The sequence below is a fragment of the Phallusia mammillata genome, chromosome 4, assembly GCF_965637545.1.
Source record: "Phallusia mammillata chromosome 4, kaPhaMamm4.hap1.1, whole genome shotgun sequence".
In the NCBI taxonomy this organism is placed as follows: domain Eukaryota; kingdom Metazoa; phylum Chordata; class Ascidiacea; order Phlebobranchia; family Ascidiidae; genus Phallusia; species Phallusia mammillata.
In genome coordinates, this window is record NC_137255.1 from 14,389,681 (window position 1) to 14,405,163 (window position 15,483).

The window sequence follows — 15,483 nt, forward strand, 5'->3', positions numbered from 1 at the left end:
AGTGCTTTCTTGGTAGCAAGTCTTTCATTGGAGCAGATCGCGCCATGACAGTTTTTCGGCGACCTCTATTTACACACGTTGTTTGCTGCGAGTACGGCTGACTGCTTCGTCAAACGCAAACTGCGTTCATCCGTCGGCTTAATGTCTGCTTGTTGATGTAGTTCGTCGAGGCGGTTCTAGCCTCCCCCATCACGTCCCTGTCCGTCATTTATTTGCGTTGGCACCAAATTTACGTCAAATCGATCGGGGCGACACAACGCTAGGTTAACAAAAGTCCTGCGCCGTGGTTACCTGAAATGCCCGTTTGTAGCCGGCCAAGCAAGTAATGCAAGTACGCACACTTATACACTAATTACTACCGACATGTATGTGTACCTACCTAGCGGATTTTCCCTTGTTGAGGTTTAAGGCAATTAGCGAACACACAACTGTGCGTAATCGTCTTGACCCAAGGTTGCCCGCTTCACCTTGTGGCCGCCAAGCGATTAGTGTGATTAAATGCGGTTACGAGTGGTTTCGGAGACGCCCAAATTGTCTTCCTGATTGTTTTACGCGCCTGAGTGACCGCGACCCGTTTGAGTTGTGGCGCCAGTATGGAAAGAATCAAGCGCCTCCAAAGTGTCAGCCTGATTGTTTTATTGTGCACACTTTAAGACTAAATTGCCGCCAGATTTGTGTCTAGTCTGATAAAAGAGTGATACATTTCATTGTAACCTAGTTTAAAACGTAAAGTGCTACGTTTAATAATACCAATTTAAAATTGTGTGTTATGTATAAACGCGTCTATTTTATCGTTAGTTTTTGACCGTTGTAACTTTGATTTTGTTAATTTTTAAACTGGCCACTTGATCAATGAAAGTTACTGCTTAAGACCAGTGTTAGATATCTTTCTCAATACAGTATCTTTTGTTGTTGTTTTCGAAACAGTCTCTCACGTTTCGAAAATATTTGCGCACGCGTTTGTAGTCTGGCTACTGCCATCCTCAGAGGCGTTATAAATTCATGGGTCCCCGGGGATTACATCGCTCTCGGGAGCTCGACCGAAAATTAAGTCTGCAATGCGGATCAAGATTAGCATACGAAACTGGCTATCAACTTAAACGATTTTTAGTTGTTTACTGTTTGAACCCGGACGTAATAACCAGCTTGTCACGATTCGGATGCTAGATGTGTATAATTACGCAGGTGTTGTATTTAAATTTGGTGTAAAAATTCATCTCTGTGTCAAGATATGGATGCTTAATCACACATTTTTGGACTTAGATTTGCGCTCGGACGAATATGATTTGCACCAAGATGTGTAGTTTGTGTAAAAAGGCTGTGCTGCAAACTGGTCCAATTGATCACTGGCGATTTAGCATTTGCGCTTAATGTGATTGCCCTGCGTCAGAGGCAAAGCGGCTAATCGATTCCTGACATTTATCGATCTCCGACAAAAGGGGCCTCGAACCCTTTCCCTAAGCGCTGTCACGGCCTTGTTGACCGTTTTACTCCAATATCCGCCAATGTGATATCAATCTAAACGCTAAGCACGGTCGCGCACGCGTTTGGCAGGAGCACAGACTGACTGCTGCTTTATGGGCAATCTTCCCAAGGCTCTATGGCTTCATAAGCAGCCTTCAGTTTGTCCAAGGGTTCGGACTGTGATCCATCAATGGTGTTGCTGTTAACAGACAAGGGCCACTTGTGGTAGGTTCGGTTTGCAATCTTTATTGCCTGGCATGGAAGAAGCATCTGATAAGTAACTAATCAAAAACCTTAACCACAGAACCAAACACATTCACTTGACAAAATGTGACAAAACTTTAAACCTTTTTGTGACCAAACATACACAGTTTAAAACTTGTCGAAATGCTGTAAAATGTTTGTTTAAGGGACATTAGTTTTGTGATGGCGTTTTTCGGTTGTTACTAAAGGGGTAAATTGCAAAATGCAAACAGCTGAATCGCTTTTTGGACTGGGTTGAGAGTTGAGACGTTTCGTAAACCTCGCTTTCACGATCGGATTTGTTTTAACAGGCGGCAAACGTGAGCTTTCCCTTGGGCATGAAGGAGGTGTAGACATACATCTAAACTCATTTAGAAAGCAGCGGTTCGTGCCCTTCCAAGCAAGGCCACCTACAGCTTCTGTAAAAACGCCCACTGCGCACTGCGTTAAGTTGAAAAGGCAAAATGGATGGTGGAGCAGATGGCAATGACCGCAAAACACGTTAACACAATTATTGCATTTGTCTTTCCAATCTGGACTCCGCGTAAAATTTTGTTCTTTTTGAATGATTTTTTTGGCTCTGTTACATGTTTTAACTACCAAACTTTTACGTTTACGTAAACCTCTTTAGTATTGGTTAAAAGTTTTCAGGTCACAACATAAAGACCTTATTGCACAACATCCATCCAGCAACCACTGAATGTGATAGGAGTCGTTGGCTGTGTTTGCTGTCGTAAAACAGGGTGTGCCTAAAACAGGACAGTCGATGTTCTACTACCACGTCGCGCTCCATTTACTTCCCAAACTCCGTCAAAAATCGCCAGTTAAGTGGCAGATCTGTATGTGGAAGTTAGCGGCTGTACGTGTGTGGTCCGGATTCCCTAACTTTTACGATTGTCGCTCGCCAGACATCAAAATCCGGCATCAAAAACCACCCACAAACTGCGGATTTCACCGCTGGCAGATTCACTCACTGTTCCTAATCAGGGTCTTGCGCCAAGAATTCAAAAAATGGAATGGTTACAAGCGTTCAGGTTCGACCTATTTCGCAATCGTTGGCAGCCTTGTATATGCTCAGGTTTTGCTTTTTTATTTTCCGTTTAGCACAGAAAATAACAGTAGCTACTTTTACACCCAACTTTACCAAAAGCGAATTTCACGTAACGTCATTACTTGTCATTAAAACTCCATTAACATTTATACCGTTGCATGTTATTTCGATACAATAGGAGATTACAGTAATTTTGGGGAAACGCCTACACATTTTGGCTTGTCCTTGTGTGGCGTGATCCGATATTCGGTGAATCATTCACCTTTGATGTGAATAGCGAGAGATTGTTAAAATTGTCGTCTATCGCACCGGCATCATGCTCGTTAGCACTATTCACCTGAAATACGAAACAACAGTAAAGATGTCCGCAAAAATTCCTGCCTCCCACGGGTGTGATGGTACTGAGCATGGGTGGGTATTGTTCCTATTATGGCTCTTTCCGTTTGCGGTTTGTCGGATTCACACGATTACGGGGCACGAGATGCCGCTGAGTCACTGAAGTGGAAGGGAAGTTGGTAGTTTAGTTCTCAATCGGATTGACGAGAATTACGTCATTGTTTAAGGGTTTACGTCGAACTTTTTGTCCGATTTGGATTGTTGTACAAAGTATTCTGTACAGAAAGTCGACCTTGGTGTTTATGTGGAAATTAAAAATGTAGCGGCCTTTTATAAAATCCATTATTAGATTCACTGTGCGTAATTTACAAGCACAGCGAATCGCGCATAACAAAGATTTCAGAGGGCAGCATCTTGTTTGTTGCCATAAAACAGTTCGTAATTTTGCAACTGACTGGTTAGTGGAAACAAATCCACAAAGGCGGCAGCGATCATGAAAGGTTGCCCGGTGCAAATTCACTGGGGTTAATCCGATTTGCCGATCGAATCCAGCTTTTACGACGCTTGAACGAGCTGAAATGGCTATCATTAAACCGATTTCTTTGTGCCGAGGCTATTTGCGAAGGTGATTAGGATTGTAAAACTCGCCGTCGGTTTTGCGAAACTACTTGCATCGATTAGATGTGTTGTGCGTACCTGCCCCCATGACCCGCTTCTGTTTTGAAATAGCTAAGTTTTCAACTATGCCACAAACATAAAGTAGTCTTTGATGTAATGTACCACTTGCTTCCCCAGCACTACACATGACTTTCCACTATCATGTGGCTATGGCAAGGTTTTGTGAGTTGTCGCATAATCATAAGCAAACAGGCATGTTGACTTAACGCCATTCGGCTAACATCCACAATTGAAAGTGCCACGCCGTCCACACTGCTCTCCTGTGCTCGCGTGACAGTTCACAATGGCCAGGCGGGCGGGGCCGACCCCTGCTTCAACTCGAACCGCCTCGCACACTTAATGACCGTTTGCATAAAAAGCTCAATACATATATGAGTAAGGACCCACTCTGAGTTTCTGATGCGTTTACTTGAGTTGTGTACTTGTGTCCTTTGGAATTTTTGTTGTCTCAATATTCATATTTATCATCTTGTCAAAGGTAAGATGGCATCTTTACGGTAATACCTTATATGTCGATAGTCGCGCTTCTGACCAGTGAGGTTGGATTTGTCACTATTCACTTAAATCCGTGCGTGGTTTAAAGCCAATAAATGTGTCTCGATTTGTTTGTTGTTAAAGCAGGTGGATTCAATGCGTCACTATTAGTTGACGAACACACCTGATCAAGTTACACCAGCACGCCAACCGCTCCATTGTAGCTTTGGTTTTTCTGTTGTTCCGGGTAATCCACGCCTTATCCAGCGCTGGGAATCGACTCTATAGCTTTACATGTGGCCTTCCGTACGTTTACCTCCCCTGGGCTGCCCATTCATACACAATTGTACACAGGATAATCAGTTGGCGAGTCTAAAGGAAAGCAATATGCCTGGGACATTGCGCTACAGCTACACTCCCACGTTGAAATCCCAATTAACATTCATGAATATTGCGAAGCCAGGTCAAATCATTGATTTTCTGTAGTCCTTGTTGCAAATTGGTTTAAAATGTCACTCGCACGTGCCGTACGCTTTCCATCAGCAAGACGCTAAATTTAAATCGTTTCCAAGGCAACTTACTTTGTAAACTTTATGACAACATTGGCGTCGAAAGTCAAAAGTCGTGTGATCCTGCCGACCGTCGGTCTTTGATGGAAATGGAGCGCGCCGCGAATAGAACTCTGAATGGCGAAGATCCTGTTTTGATTAACGCCACTGTACGCTTGCCCCGGTTCGGTCCTCCAACGACCGACGGCGATCCCTAACGTAAATCTCACCGACTATTGTGGTGCGCTTTTGCGGTGACGCGCCCCTACCAAGTTTGCATCCTGGCGTTATTAGCCGTGTATAAGTAAATTCCAACCAACCGCAAGCGACATGCATTTCCCGTGCTTCCCCGGTTTTGCTATGACGACCATTGTGCAACGTATCTACGCACCTAAGGCGTCAAGCGACCCGCCCGACCCCCGAAGGCTTACAGAGACAGCTTCTGTCAACGCTTTGAGCCACAAATTGATAGTTGGACGTCGACTTGAACCACCCACGTCCACAGGGGTTAAAATCTGTGCGCCGCTCCCTTGTTGGTTGATCTTTTTAATGTCACGTGCGCAATGTTTGGACGCGGTGCCTTCTCGAATCTTCACTCGTCAATGTCGTCCCTGACACACAGAAAAGCGATGGCTATTTTCGATATACCTTCTATTCCGGGTTATTCAGGTTTTATTGATGCCCAGTGGTGCATCATCACCTAATTAATACCCGTCGGTTGATTTACGCGCAGTGTTAAAGTGTGTCATTTATTGAACGTCTTTGCCTTCTTTGTTGGCAAAGCAAGTTTGTGAAAAAGAATTGTAACCTATTTACCACACATAAATTATTTCACGCGTCAGTTCTTCATAGCCACCCAACTTCAATGTCAATGTCACCATATGTCAAGATGGACCTTGTTATGAAATATACTCGTAGCCTTCAGGAAACCATGGTTCAACAAAGCGTTTGTGTAAAGGGAAGCGACCTCAGCGTCTATCAACAAATTTACGTTCCGTGTTTGAACTCTTGAACTCGTCGTTTCGAATGTGAAGCCAAGCGAAATTCCTTGCCGGCTAAAAATCCGAACCCTTGACAGCATGGTTGTCTTGCCTTGTTTTGATGCGATTAAACGACACTCGTGTGGCCATTGTTGCTGCCGATCTTTGTACGTAGGTCTCTTGTATACCCGTGTGAAGTTGAGAACGCTTCATTGTGATCAACGCTGGTGGGTCAACAAGTTAATTTTCTGTCACCAGACACTAGTATTCTCCGTCAACGAGAATCGCATTGTTAAATTGTGTTCACAGATCATGGTTTACTCTGGAAGTCGTCGAATACACAAAGAGAATTATTTTTGTCTTCGATGAAACCATTGTTTTCTTTTGGAGGTCGACATTTGGAAGTTTTGTGGAAAATTGTTTCCGCTCTCGCTAGCAAAATAAACGATCTCTGTTATTCATTGACCAGTTGTTGTGAATCGACCTAGTTTATTTTCGTAATCGTGCTTTAAAGCCAACAGTAGCGATTTAAGGCATTGTTTCCTTCTGACAGTGTGTGAGTTGTATGTCGTGCCACGAACTGTTTCAAACTGAAATGTAGATACCACCGGCCACCGGGTGTATTATTTTACAATTTCTTGCGTCACTGCTTGCATGTGAAGTGCAGTGGGAAGTTTTCGCCCTTGAAACTGAAATTCCTCGCAAGCACGGTGGCAAGTGCAGGCATTTCCATTTACTCGTTTGTAATGGCTGTGCGCTGACAGAAGTAGTTTAAATTTCAGCCGCATGAAAGCTGCAGGGATTCTGTCAGTGGTAAACGACGCACTTGCCTGTAACGTCTCACACGGATTCCGACCAACTAACCTTTACCGACCTTTTATGTGAACCTTGACATCGAAGCCCGCTACCACGTGCGCATACACCCAAAGCCAACAATTCGTTACCGTGACATTGCATCTCACATCGTCCCTTTTTGCTTCCCTCGCCGTGAGACTCCTCCGTCACGCTAATGCCACTCTCCCATGACCGTACCCCGCTGGCGTATCGTAAATTTTTAGTCCCCGCCCAGGGGTCGTTTTTACTTGCTTGCTTTTGCTTGCAAGTCTCGACAGCGTTTTGCTCGTCGTCTCGTTGATCCCCTAATCGCGACTTATCCACGAATCCTCGCCCCACGTTGCTCATCCGTTACTTGTCGTCTAACTTTACAGTCGATCCGCTAAGCGTCGACCAACCGATACACTGGGATTTATCACCCTGTGTCCCAGTTTTTATCTTAGTTGTTCCTGCAACATAAGATTGTGTTTCACAGGGTTCAAAATCTTTTGGCTCAATGTGAAAAGTTATACAAGTTAATAGGTATTTAGTGAAGTCAAGCGAACTACTGCGTTTTGCATTGCATCGGATGCCTGGTAGGCCCAACACCAAGCACGTTTTTCAATGTGGAGAACATGACGAGAATTGGGAGTGAAATAATCGCTTTACATAAAACATGCGAGAAGACTCCTGGGACGCGACTCGTCGGGCGTAAATTCCAAATGGGATTTGGCTGACTTCGATCCGCCTTGGGAATTCGATTGCCGCCTCGTCTGAAAGCTCGTGTGCAAGAGGGCGCGATGCAAAAATCGTGCACCTCTTCTGTGAAAGCCACTGCCGCCTGAGAGTCATATGTGCCATAAGCCAACTAAAAATATCTGTTTTTCAGACGCCTCCAAGCCGTCCGGTTTCCCACACATCGCAATCAACCCAACCGTGACGACCGTTGAACTGTCACGTGACACAATTCTACAGTGTGAGATCGAAGGCAACCCCAAACCTACTGTCCAATGGTACAAGGACTATAAACCCCTCTACGTTGACAACAAGAGAGTGGTGGTGGACTCAAAAGGTTCGTTGTTTTCCACTTGTTTTCGTCCAAATGTTACTCCCGCTGCTTGTTTGCAGACGGCTTGTTAAACACTGTCGTTGAACATGCATATTTATCTGCGGCTTGTAGTGCACGCAAACATGGCCGCTGAGAAAAGCTAAGTGAACGTTTATGTCGGCTTGTTCTGTTGCTAAGGGACGTTGATATGTTTGTGTTGTCATGTAGCCGCTGGTGTTAGGTAAGTTCAGGTGCTTGGGAACGATACACTTCGTCCCTTTATTAAAATGTAATTCAAACAATACGAGGCTTCGTATTTTTAACTTCCGTTGCACTTAACTTCAATCGTGTAACCTCACGCTTGATTTACCGGCTAATGACACTGGGACATAGGGTTGCAGTCGACATAGATAAGCCGCAGACGAGGTTCACATGAACCACCACTAGCACTTAACAAACCACATCCCAGTCTCACTACGCTGAAGGAAAACACCACGGTTAACGGGGGAGTGTGAGACACCAGCATTGCAGCCAAGGTCAAGTGCAGGCTACATGCGATATTTCTGGGAAGCTGCGTATTCTTGTGAAGTCTGCGGTCGATTGTGAAGTCCGTTGCCAAGCAACTTGGAAATGTTTTGAAAGTCCAAGGCCTTTCCTGACGCTATGGCGTAAATTCCAATTTGCATTGTTTTCATGGCGAATGTTTGAACTTTGATGTCTGGCAAAGCGCCCCCTAAGGAATATTTGACCTGTGTCCCTTGCTGCGAACCGGTTATGAGCAATACGCAGATGTTTACTCAGCTGTTGTCCTATGCAGTTTGATGTACTCTGGACTCGTGTAGTTCGGCGACAAAGCTCGAGACCGACGGTGCGAATCACTAATTTGAATTTTCCTTTTAACCCCAACACCATCTTGAATTGTATGCGATGCGAAAGGCAGAATTCGGCATGTTTAAATTTGCCTGTTTGATCTGTTTGAGCACAAAAACTTTTCTAAAGTTTTATACCCATTAACATAAGCCAGCAAGTTAACTATTAGTGGGGGGTCAGCGTCTCAAGACCACGTTGGTAATATATCAAAAATCACGCCTGTAAAGTTATAGATTACATGTTTAACTTTCCAGGCATCATTACAACGCAAAAATGTAGTTACTTGTTTACACGTAGACAAATTATTTTCGCTTCGTGCATCACTGAAATTCCTGTTAACCGACCAGTCTATACATGTCAACATATTTGATTAGCGAGTCACGATGCTTACAAAAGCAGCCTTACAAATTTATCAAATGCTGGAATTTAAAGCTTCTGGTGGGTGTGACTCGTAGCGACACACGCATTGTTATCAAGCAACTCGGCCGCCTGTTGTGCGCTTTCAAAAACTGCGACGCCCCTTGTGCCCGACGCCCCAGCAAAAGGAAACCGTCGCCAATCGCCAAAATCCAATTATTCGGGTTGTCACATTGCGCGAGGCCGTACCCGATTTTTGCCACCATTTCACGGAGCGAAAATCTTGGCTTGAAATTTTCAATGGGGTAGTGGATATCACGAGAGTGTTTATTTGTAGCTTTATGCATTCAAATATGAAAATATGCCCGAAACGCCATGTTTAACTCCATGGGCAATTTTACTATATTTGTCTTCAGTCATGTGCAGAGATGGAAAGCACCAAAATCCTACTTTCAACATCGATATAAGTATGGTAGTAGTTAGTATAGACGCGACCCTATAGGTGTGTAAAACGCGCGACCTTTCATCGTGATGTTGGCAGGAGACGACAAGATCAAAATCTAAGGATTGATTAGATCGCTGGCGCGGCCTAGAAGGGAGGGTGAAGCTTTGGGTGGATCGCATCCTTGACCTCACTCACACCATCTTCTAGAAATCTTCTTCCCTGAGACATACTGATGAATATGACTTTGCCATATTGCACGTCAGTTTCTCATAAGTGTGACAATGACGTATATGCAGACGTTGTTAAAGTTTGAATAAGCCTGTATTGGATTTCAAAGAATTTTCGTGCTTTCTGCGTATTTGTTGGGTTGCGCCATCATGAACCCGATGCACGCTTTGATTTTCGTGGCATGCTCAGCTTTTTTACGGAACTATTGACAGTAAACTTGTGGTAAACCCAATTATGCCCCCGCCTTCGCTTACAAACACTTTATATGGAAACATTCGCCCCAGTGTACCTCATTCTGCGCATAACTGGTTACACACATTTTCGCTATCCCTGTCTGATGAATACGCGGCAATGGCAAACTTCGATCAACTCGTTAAAGCGCTGTTTGTCGTGGGAAGAAGCGACCAATGGCGTGCAACGGCTTTTTGAACGTGGATTTGCGTGCTGAGGTTCGAAGGCGTGCGTGTCACCCTACACCTACACCCACGTTTGTTGAAGTAAAACCCCGGCCTGTAATACTGACACCTGGTGACCTAGCGCGTTCTTACATCAAAGACACGGCCTGTTTTGTCCCAAAACACCCCGTTCTATGTCATTAAAGTGTGATGAGTGTTGAATATTAAAACATGCGCTAAAAGGCTGAGTGACGCAAACTGTGTAATTATTAATTTAAGGCTGATACGTTTGCTTAAAGGGCGTTTGTCTTGTTATTCCGTTAAACGTTTTATCGTCGATCGTCCGACTTGTCATAAGTGCCTTTCTCTTAAGTGTGTCTAATTTGTCACATTTTGTGTCGCTCAAACTGAAAGTCGTGTAGAGATCAATCGGTTTAATCGATTTTTAACGCCGCTGAACAGATGAAGTCGTAGCCTCGCACCTAAAAAACCTCGATACAGAACCACCAGACATACGGCATCCGTCAAATGGTCTGTTAAACCTCGACCTGAACTAGAAAATGAGCCACATCGGTACGGGGTCAAACCGCACAGTCGACTTGGCGTAGTAACCTGCACGCGATATTCTCACTTGTGTGTTGTGTACGCTAATTATCAGGGACCCGTTGACTTCCAAGCACCACAGTAGATTTGGTGTGTTTGTAGTTAGGCCGCATTCCTACCTGACCACACCCTGGGTGCTGAACTAAAGAAACAAATTACTACTTTGTTTGCTGCTTGGTGCAGGCTTCGTTGATAAACGACTTCTAATTGGTAGCGCTGGTTTACCGTATTCCGACCACGCACGCTAAATGGTTTCGGGGAAACATAAAATGTTTGTGTCTATGTTGATAGCTCGTTGCCATGAGACAAATATTCCAGATAAGCCTGTTAAAATATCATACACCACCAAATTAAGGTTTCTACACCAAATGTCACGTAAACCCAGGTGTTATCTTATCATTCAAGTGCATCATAGCGTTTGCTTTTACGTTTATCACCTGTCCGTGTCACTTGGCGAGAGAATTTTTTCAAAACTCATTGTCCTGGCTGTACTTCAAATAATTGTTTAAGATAGGTATTTCCAAATGGTAACTTTGCAGATACAGTTTGTTTTTCTGGGGAAAAAATTAGGAAACTCCCTCCACTGATGCCGTTACAACCAAGCAAAAATCAATACGAATTTGTAACGATTGGTCATCGCCGCGGCTATTGCACTAAAGTGACCCCTACTTTTGAACTAAAAATCCCAAAATGTTATCACAAAGCACATAAGTATGCGTGTTCAAACGATCTTTGCCTCCTATGAAATGAATGTGAGTATTTTAGCGTTGTCACGTTCGTTGAGGAACAAAGTTCAGACTTCGGCGCCAAACATAGCTGTGTACATAAAATGACGTTATCGCAATACGGTCAAATTGAGCTTCGTTGAAAACGGTCAATTACAGCTCTTACAGGAAGGTAATGCAACGATGCGCAGAATGGTGAGCTTTTGTCTGGCGCTCTGCAATTACGGCAATTTCTTCCTTATCTCTTTGTGGGCGAGTGTGGACAAAGCGACAATAACATATAATTGCGCGATCTCCAGACACAATTTCCATGCCGCGAATCGCTCGTGGATAACCCGGGGCGTTTATAGAGAAGTGCAGCCTGCTAGTTTGTGGTAACCGGCGCTTCCACAAAAGACAAACGTAAACAGCGGATTTTAGTTGGACCCTGCATTCAGGGAACTGCAGCTTTGTGATGGAGAGCTTTACAAATAAACGCGTAGCGCCCGGGAGCTTTTAGCATTGTTGTGTGTTTATCGTCGATGCTGATCATGACATCAAACACGTAGGCACATTAAATCATAAGCCACCCTTGACATTGTGTTTGCGTTTAAACACATGCTACGAGTTCGGTCTATGAACAGTTATTTGGGCTTTTATTTAGAAAGCTTTACATGTTCCTATATCACTGTCTGGTATCAACGGGGGTAAAATGAAGTAAAGGTTTTTCAGGCCAGCGAGCTAATAAATTTCGGCGCCTTAAATTTTTGTGTAGGTTTGGTACTGGTTGTATTACGACTCTTTTTTGGCACTATTTTAAATAATATACTGGACATAGTTTTGTTTACTTTATTTTGAGACCTACCCCAAAACCGTTTTGCGACATTTTTCTCAGTCAAATTCCAACTAATATAATTTGAAATCTTCCCAGCAAAAAAAATGCCTTATATAATCTTTGATTACCAACGGGTAGGAATTCATACCTACAGTTTATGAATTTATATTAAAAGCAGCAGTACAAAACGTTTACAAAATCTGCCTAAAACATCGTCGCTGGATGACATACAATCCATCACCGAGCAAACCCCCTGTAAAGTAAACATTCGTGCATTATTGATGTCTGCCACGCCACTGAAGGCGGTGTAAGAGTAAAATCTTAAGCATGAGCTTTCTGTTTTGCAGGTTACCTCACCATCCACAGGAGCAACGACACGGACGTTGGGCGATATCACTGTGCAGGACACAACCACTATGGCACTATCTTCTCCACCGATGCACGGTTGTATGTGCGAGGTAGGCTTGCACTTTAATTAAAACTTTGCGACTTTAAATCGGCTTGTTTTTTGACAGCTAAAAGTAAAGTTTGATTTAACGTGGCGTTCGATAACAGACAAATTTTGTAATAAATCAGATCATGTTTACACAATTTATCCTTTAGTTCTATGATTGATTCAATAGATGGTGGTTTCGATATTACAAAATTATCTTTCAAAACACGACTGCCGTGTGGTATAAGTCAGTATCACATAAGTTTTGGGGTTATCCATGATGTGTATTCTAGTCATAACTTGTTTTTCCTAATTGCTCTGTTTGGACTTCAGCCCGAGATGGTAAGTATGTGTTAGTGCTCAATATTTCATACGTCGTCCCTACAACTCCACACATACGTTAAACTCTGCATATATTGCCTGCATTAGACATTTTTATACCTCTGTTCTGTGAAGCGTACAAAAGTAATCGATTATAAATCTTTGTCGCGTGCAAGATTTATTTGATTTGACCTGTTGACAAGAATAAATTGGCGAATTTATTCTAACCTTTAGTTGTATTGTCTGACATCATTTAACAGCTAAATGATGTTGCGCAAATCAAGCCATATTTGTGTCAAAAATGAAAAAAAAATTAAAAAAATTCTTAATTGAAAAAAAAAATGTTTTTTATTCAATTGTCCATTAGGTATATGAGTTGTGAAAAATAAATATGTTGTCAAATAACAGAATATGTTCTGTTCAGTTCGCCGAATGCATCCACGCTTTTCCATCAAACCTCACCAAAGCTACGAAATTCTGCAGAATGCGGATCTCAATATTACTTGTGTTGCGGTTGGCGCACCCATGCCCCACGTCCGGTGGCAAAAAGGTACGTGGCTCAACATTGAAAAATAAAGTAAATAAAATGCATAGAAACAATGCAAAGAATATGAACAATTTGTAAGAAAAATCATATTGTTTCTTCCAGTCTATTTTCCTAATCGATATCATCCTTTTACGCCGTTCAAAAGATTTAGTTTTACACACCGCTTCAGCTTTAGGGCTTACTGTAAAACATTAAAGTTCAAAACCATCTTATCCGCTATAAGTTTCGTAAAATTTACTCAGTTTCGATTTTGCATCAGCACAACATGACTTGGCTGTCAAAAATTATGAATCACCATTTTTTGTGATAAGTTGATATCGCAAATACACAAAAACTTCCATCTATAATATGCAGCAGGCATCAAAAATTTATGTGTGGATTTTTTTAGAAACCTCTGATGGCTTCGTTGATGTTTTGCCGAAACCTTCGTCGTCGTTCGTGGTCGGTCGTCTCGTGCTACCCCTAAAAAACATACAGGAATCAGCAAACTACACTTGCATTGCCAGCTCCCTAATGAGCACAATCAACATCACAACCCAGGTCCATGTAAAGGCTTTGCCAAAGGTACAATCATAATAGAAAGTAGAAACAGCAAAGATTGGTTTTGAACGTAAAAAGTACCTTTTGAGTACGCCAAAAAAATCAATATTTGTACTTTCCGATGTTTCAATTAGTGCCGTGCCATTTTCTTCGGTGTGTCGAATTAAATTGGACCTTTTCGTTCTGCCCGCCATGGTACAAATTAAGCCGAGTCACTTGTATTGAGTAACTGTGACAAAATAAACGCCCCGTCTTTTGTCTGTCTTCAGCCGCCGGTCGACGTGAGACGAATGGACAACGGAGAATCGTCCAATTCACTGTCAGTGACCTGGAGATCAGGGGACCTAGAACCGGTGAACAGTTACACAGTCTACTACCGTGCATCGAAAGTTCGGTCAGCTTTTGATTCTCTTTCTGGGATCTCTTCAACCAGGTGCGCTCACAAATGCGTTTAGCATCGATTTATACCAGTGTCTTTGTGCTGTGTCCCATTTTTAAAGCTTCTTTGTTTAACCTTGACCTTAATTTCCGCCCGATACTACACTTACTGTACCTAGTTCCGGCATTTTTTACCTGAAAGTTATTCGAATGTCAATGTGCCCATCCCACAAGCCTTATATAGGTATTAAATATCGCTGTAAATGGGTTTCGCCGTTTCACGTGAATAAAATGTCGTGATTGCCTGAAAACATTATATCAATGGATATTATTTACCCTTCGCAGCTTTACAATCGCTGGACTGATGCCATTTACCGAATATGAGATCCAAGTGGCTGCTATCAACGAGTTGGGCGAAGGACAAAGAAGTACTTCGATCTTTTTAAAAACTGGCGAAGCAGGTATTGATATCATTGCATGTCTTGTGGACAATTTGCTTCCGCCATTTTAACCAATGAACCTGGCTGTGAAAAAAAACGAAGCATTAAGAAACATGCAGCCATTGCGAAAATGCACAAATGGCTTCAGATAAACGATTTAGTCTTGGTTGGTAATACAGTCAGGTACAATCAAACTGAACTGTGTTTTTTCATACAAGGACATTAAATAAGAACCGGAAACTCGCGCAAAGCTTGGGCATAGTAACGAAGTAGATCGAAATATGTATGATCTATAATTTTACTGTTATCTTATTCTGCGCTTAAAATAGTAAGGAATTATTCTGACAAGGGTCAACCGAAGGTCGCCTGGTAAACATGTCACGTGACTGGTGCCCGTCTCTCGAATGTCGACGTGGTAGTGACGTTTTTTGTTTGCAGCCCATTTGTCATTCGATTAGCAAGTCCAGTTTCGGGCTGTCCCAGTGGACACCCACGAACAACAATCATTATAAACAAAGCTAAACAAATAAAAAAGTTGTAGAGCAACTGACGAGACTACATTTTATTCGATTAGTTTGCATTTTGAACTGTTGGTCCATGTAACACATTCCTGCATTGTAGCTAAACAATACACGGAGATACTAAAATTCTATCAACTTAAAAATTGGCAACAAAAAGGTTTTAAACGTAGTTAAGCGGTCGCAAATTAGTGAGCTCGGCAATAAAACCGAACATCGTAACTTGTCCACCTG

At 42.8% G+C, this 15,483-nt stretch overlaps 1 protein-coding gene across 5 annotated transcripts in view; it reads left to right on the plus strand.

The window, feature by feature from the left end:
- LOC145225117 (receptor-type tyrosine-protein phosphatase F-like) overlaps positions 1 to 15,483 on the plus strand; it is a 32,116-nt gene that overhangs the window by 3,846 nt on the left and 12,787 nt on the right. For all 5 annotated transcript variants that reach the window (XM_080091763.1, XM_080091764.1, XM_080091766.1 and 2 more), the window contains 6 exons: positions 7,477 to 7,659; positions 12,420 to 12,530; positions 13,251 to 13,376; positions 13,762 to 13,937; positions 14,183 to 14,346; positions 14,637 to 14,752. In XM_080091763.1, coding sequence (XP_079947889.1) covers positions 7,477 to 7,659; positions 12,420 to 12,530; positions 13,251 to 13,376; positions 13,762 to 13,937; positions 14,183 to 14,346; positions 14,637 to 14,752 — 876 coding nt within the window. The remainder of the gene's footprint in view (positions 1 to 7,476; positions 7,660 to 12,419; positions 12,531 to 13,250; positions 13,377 to 13,761; positions 13,938 to 14,182; positions 14,347 to 14,636; positions 14,753 to 15,483) is intronic.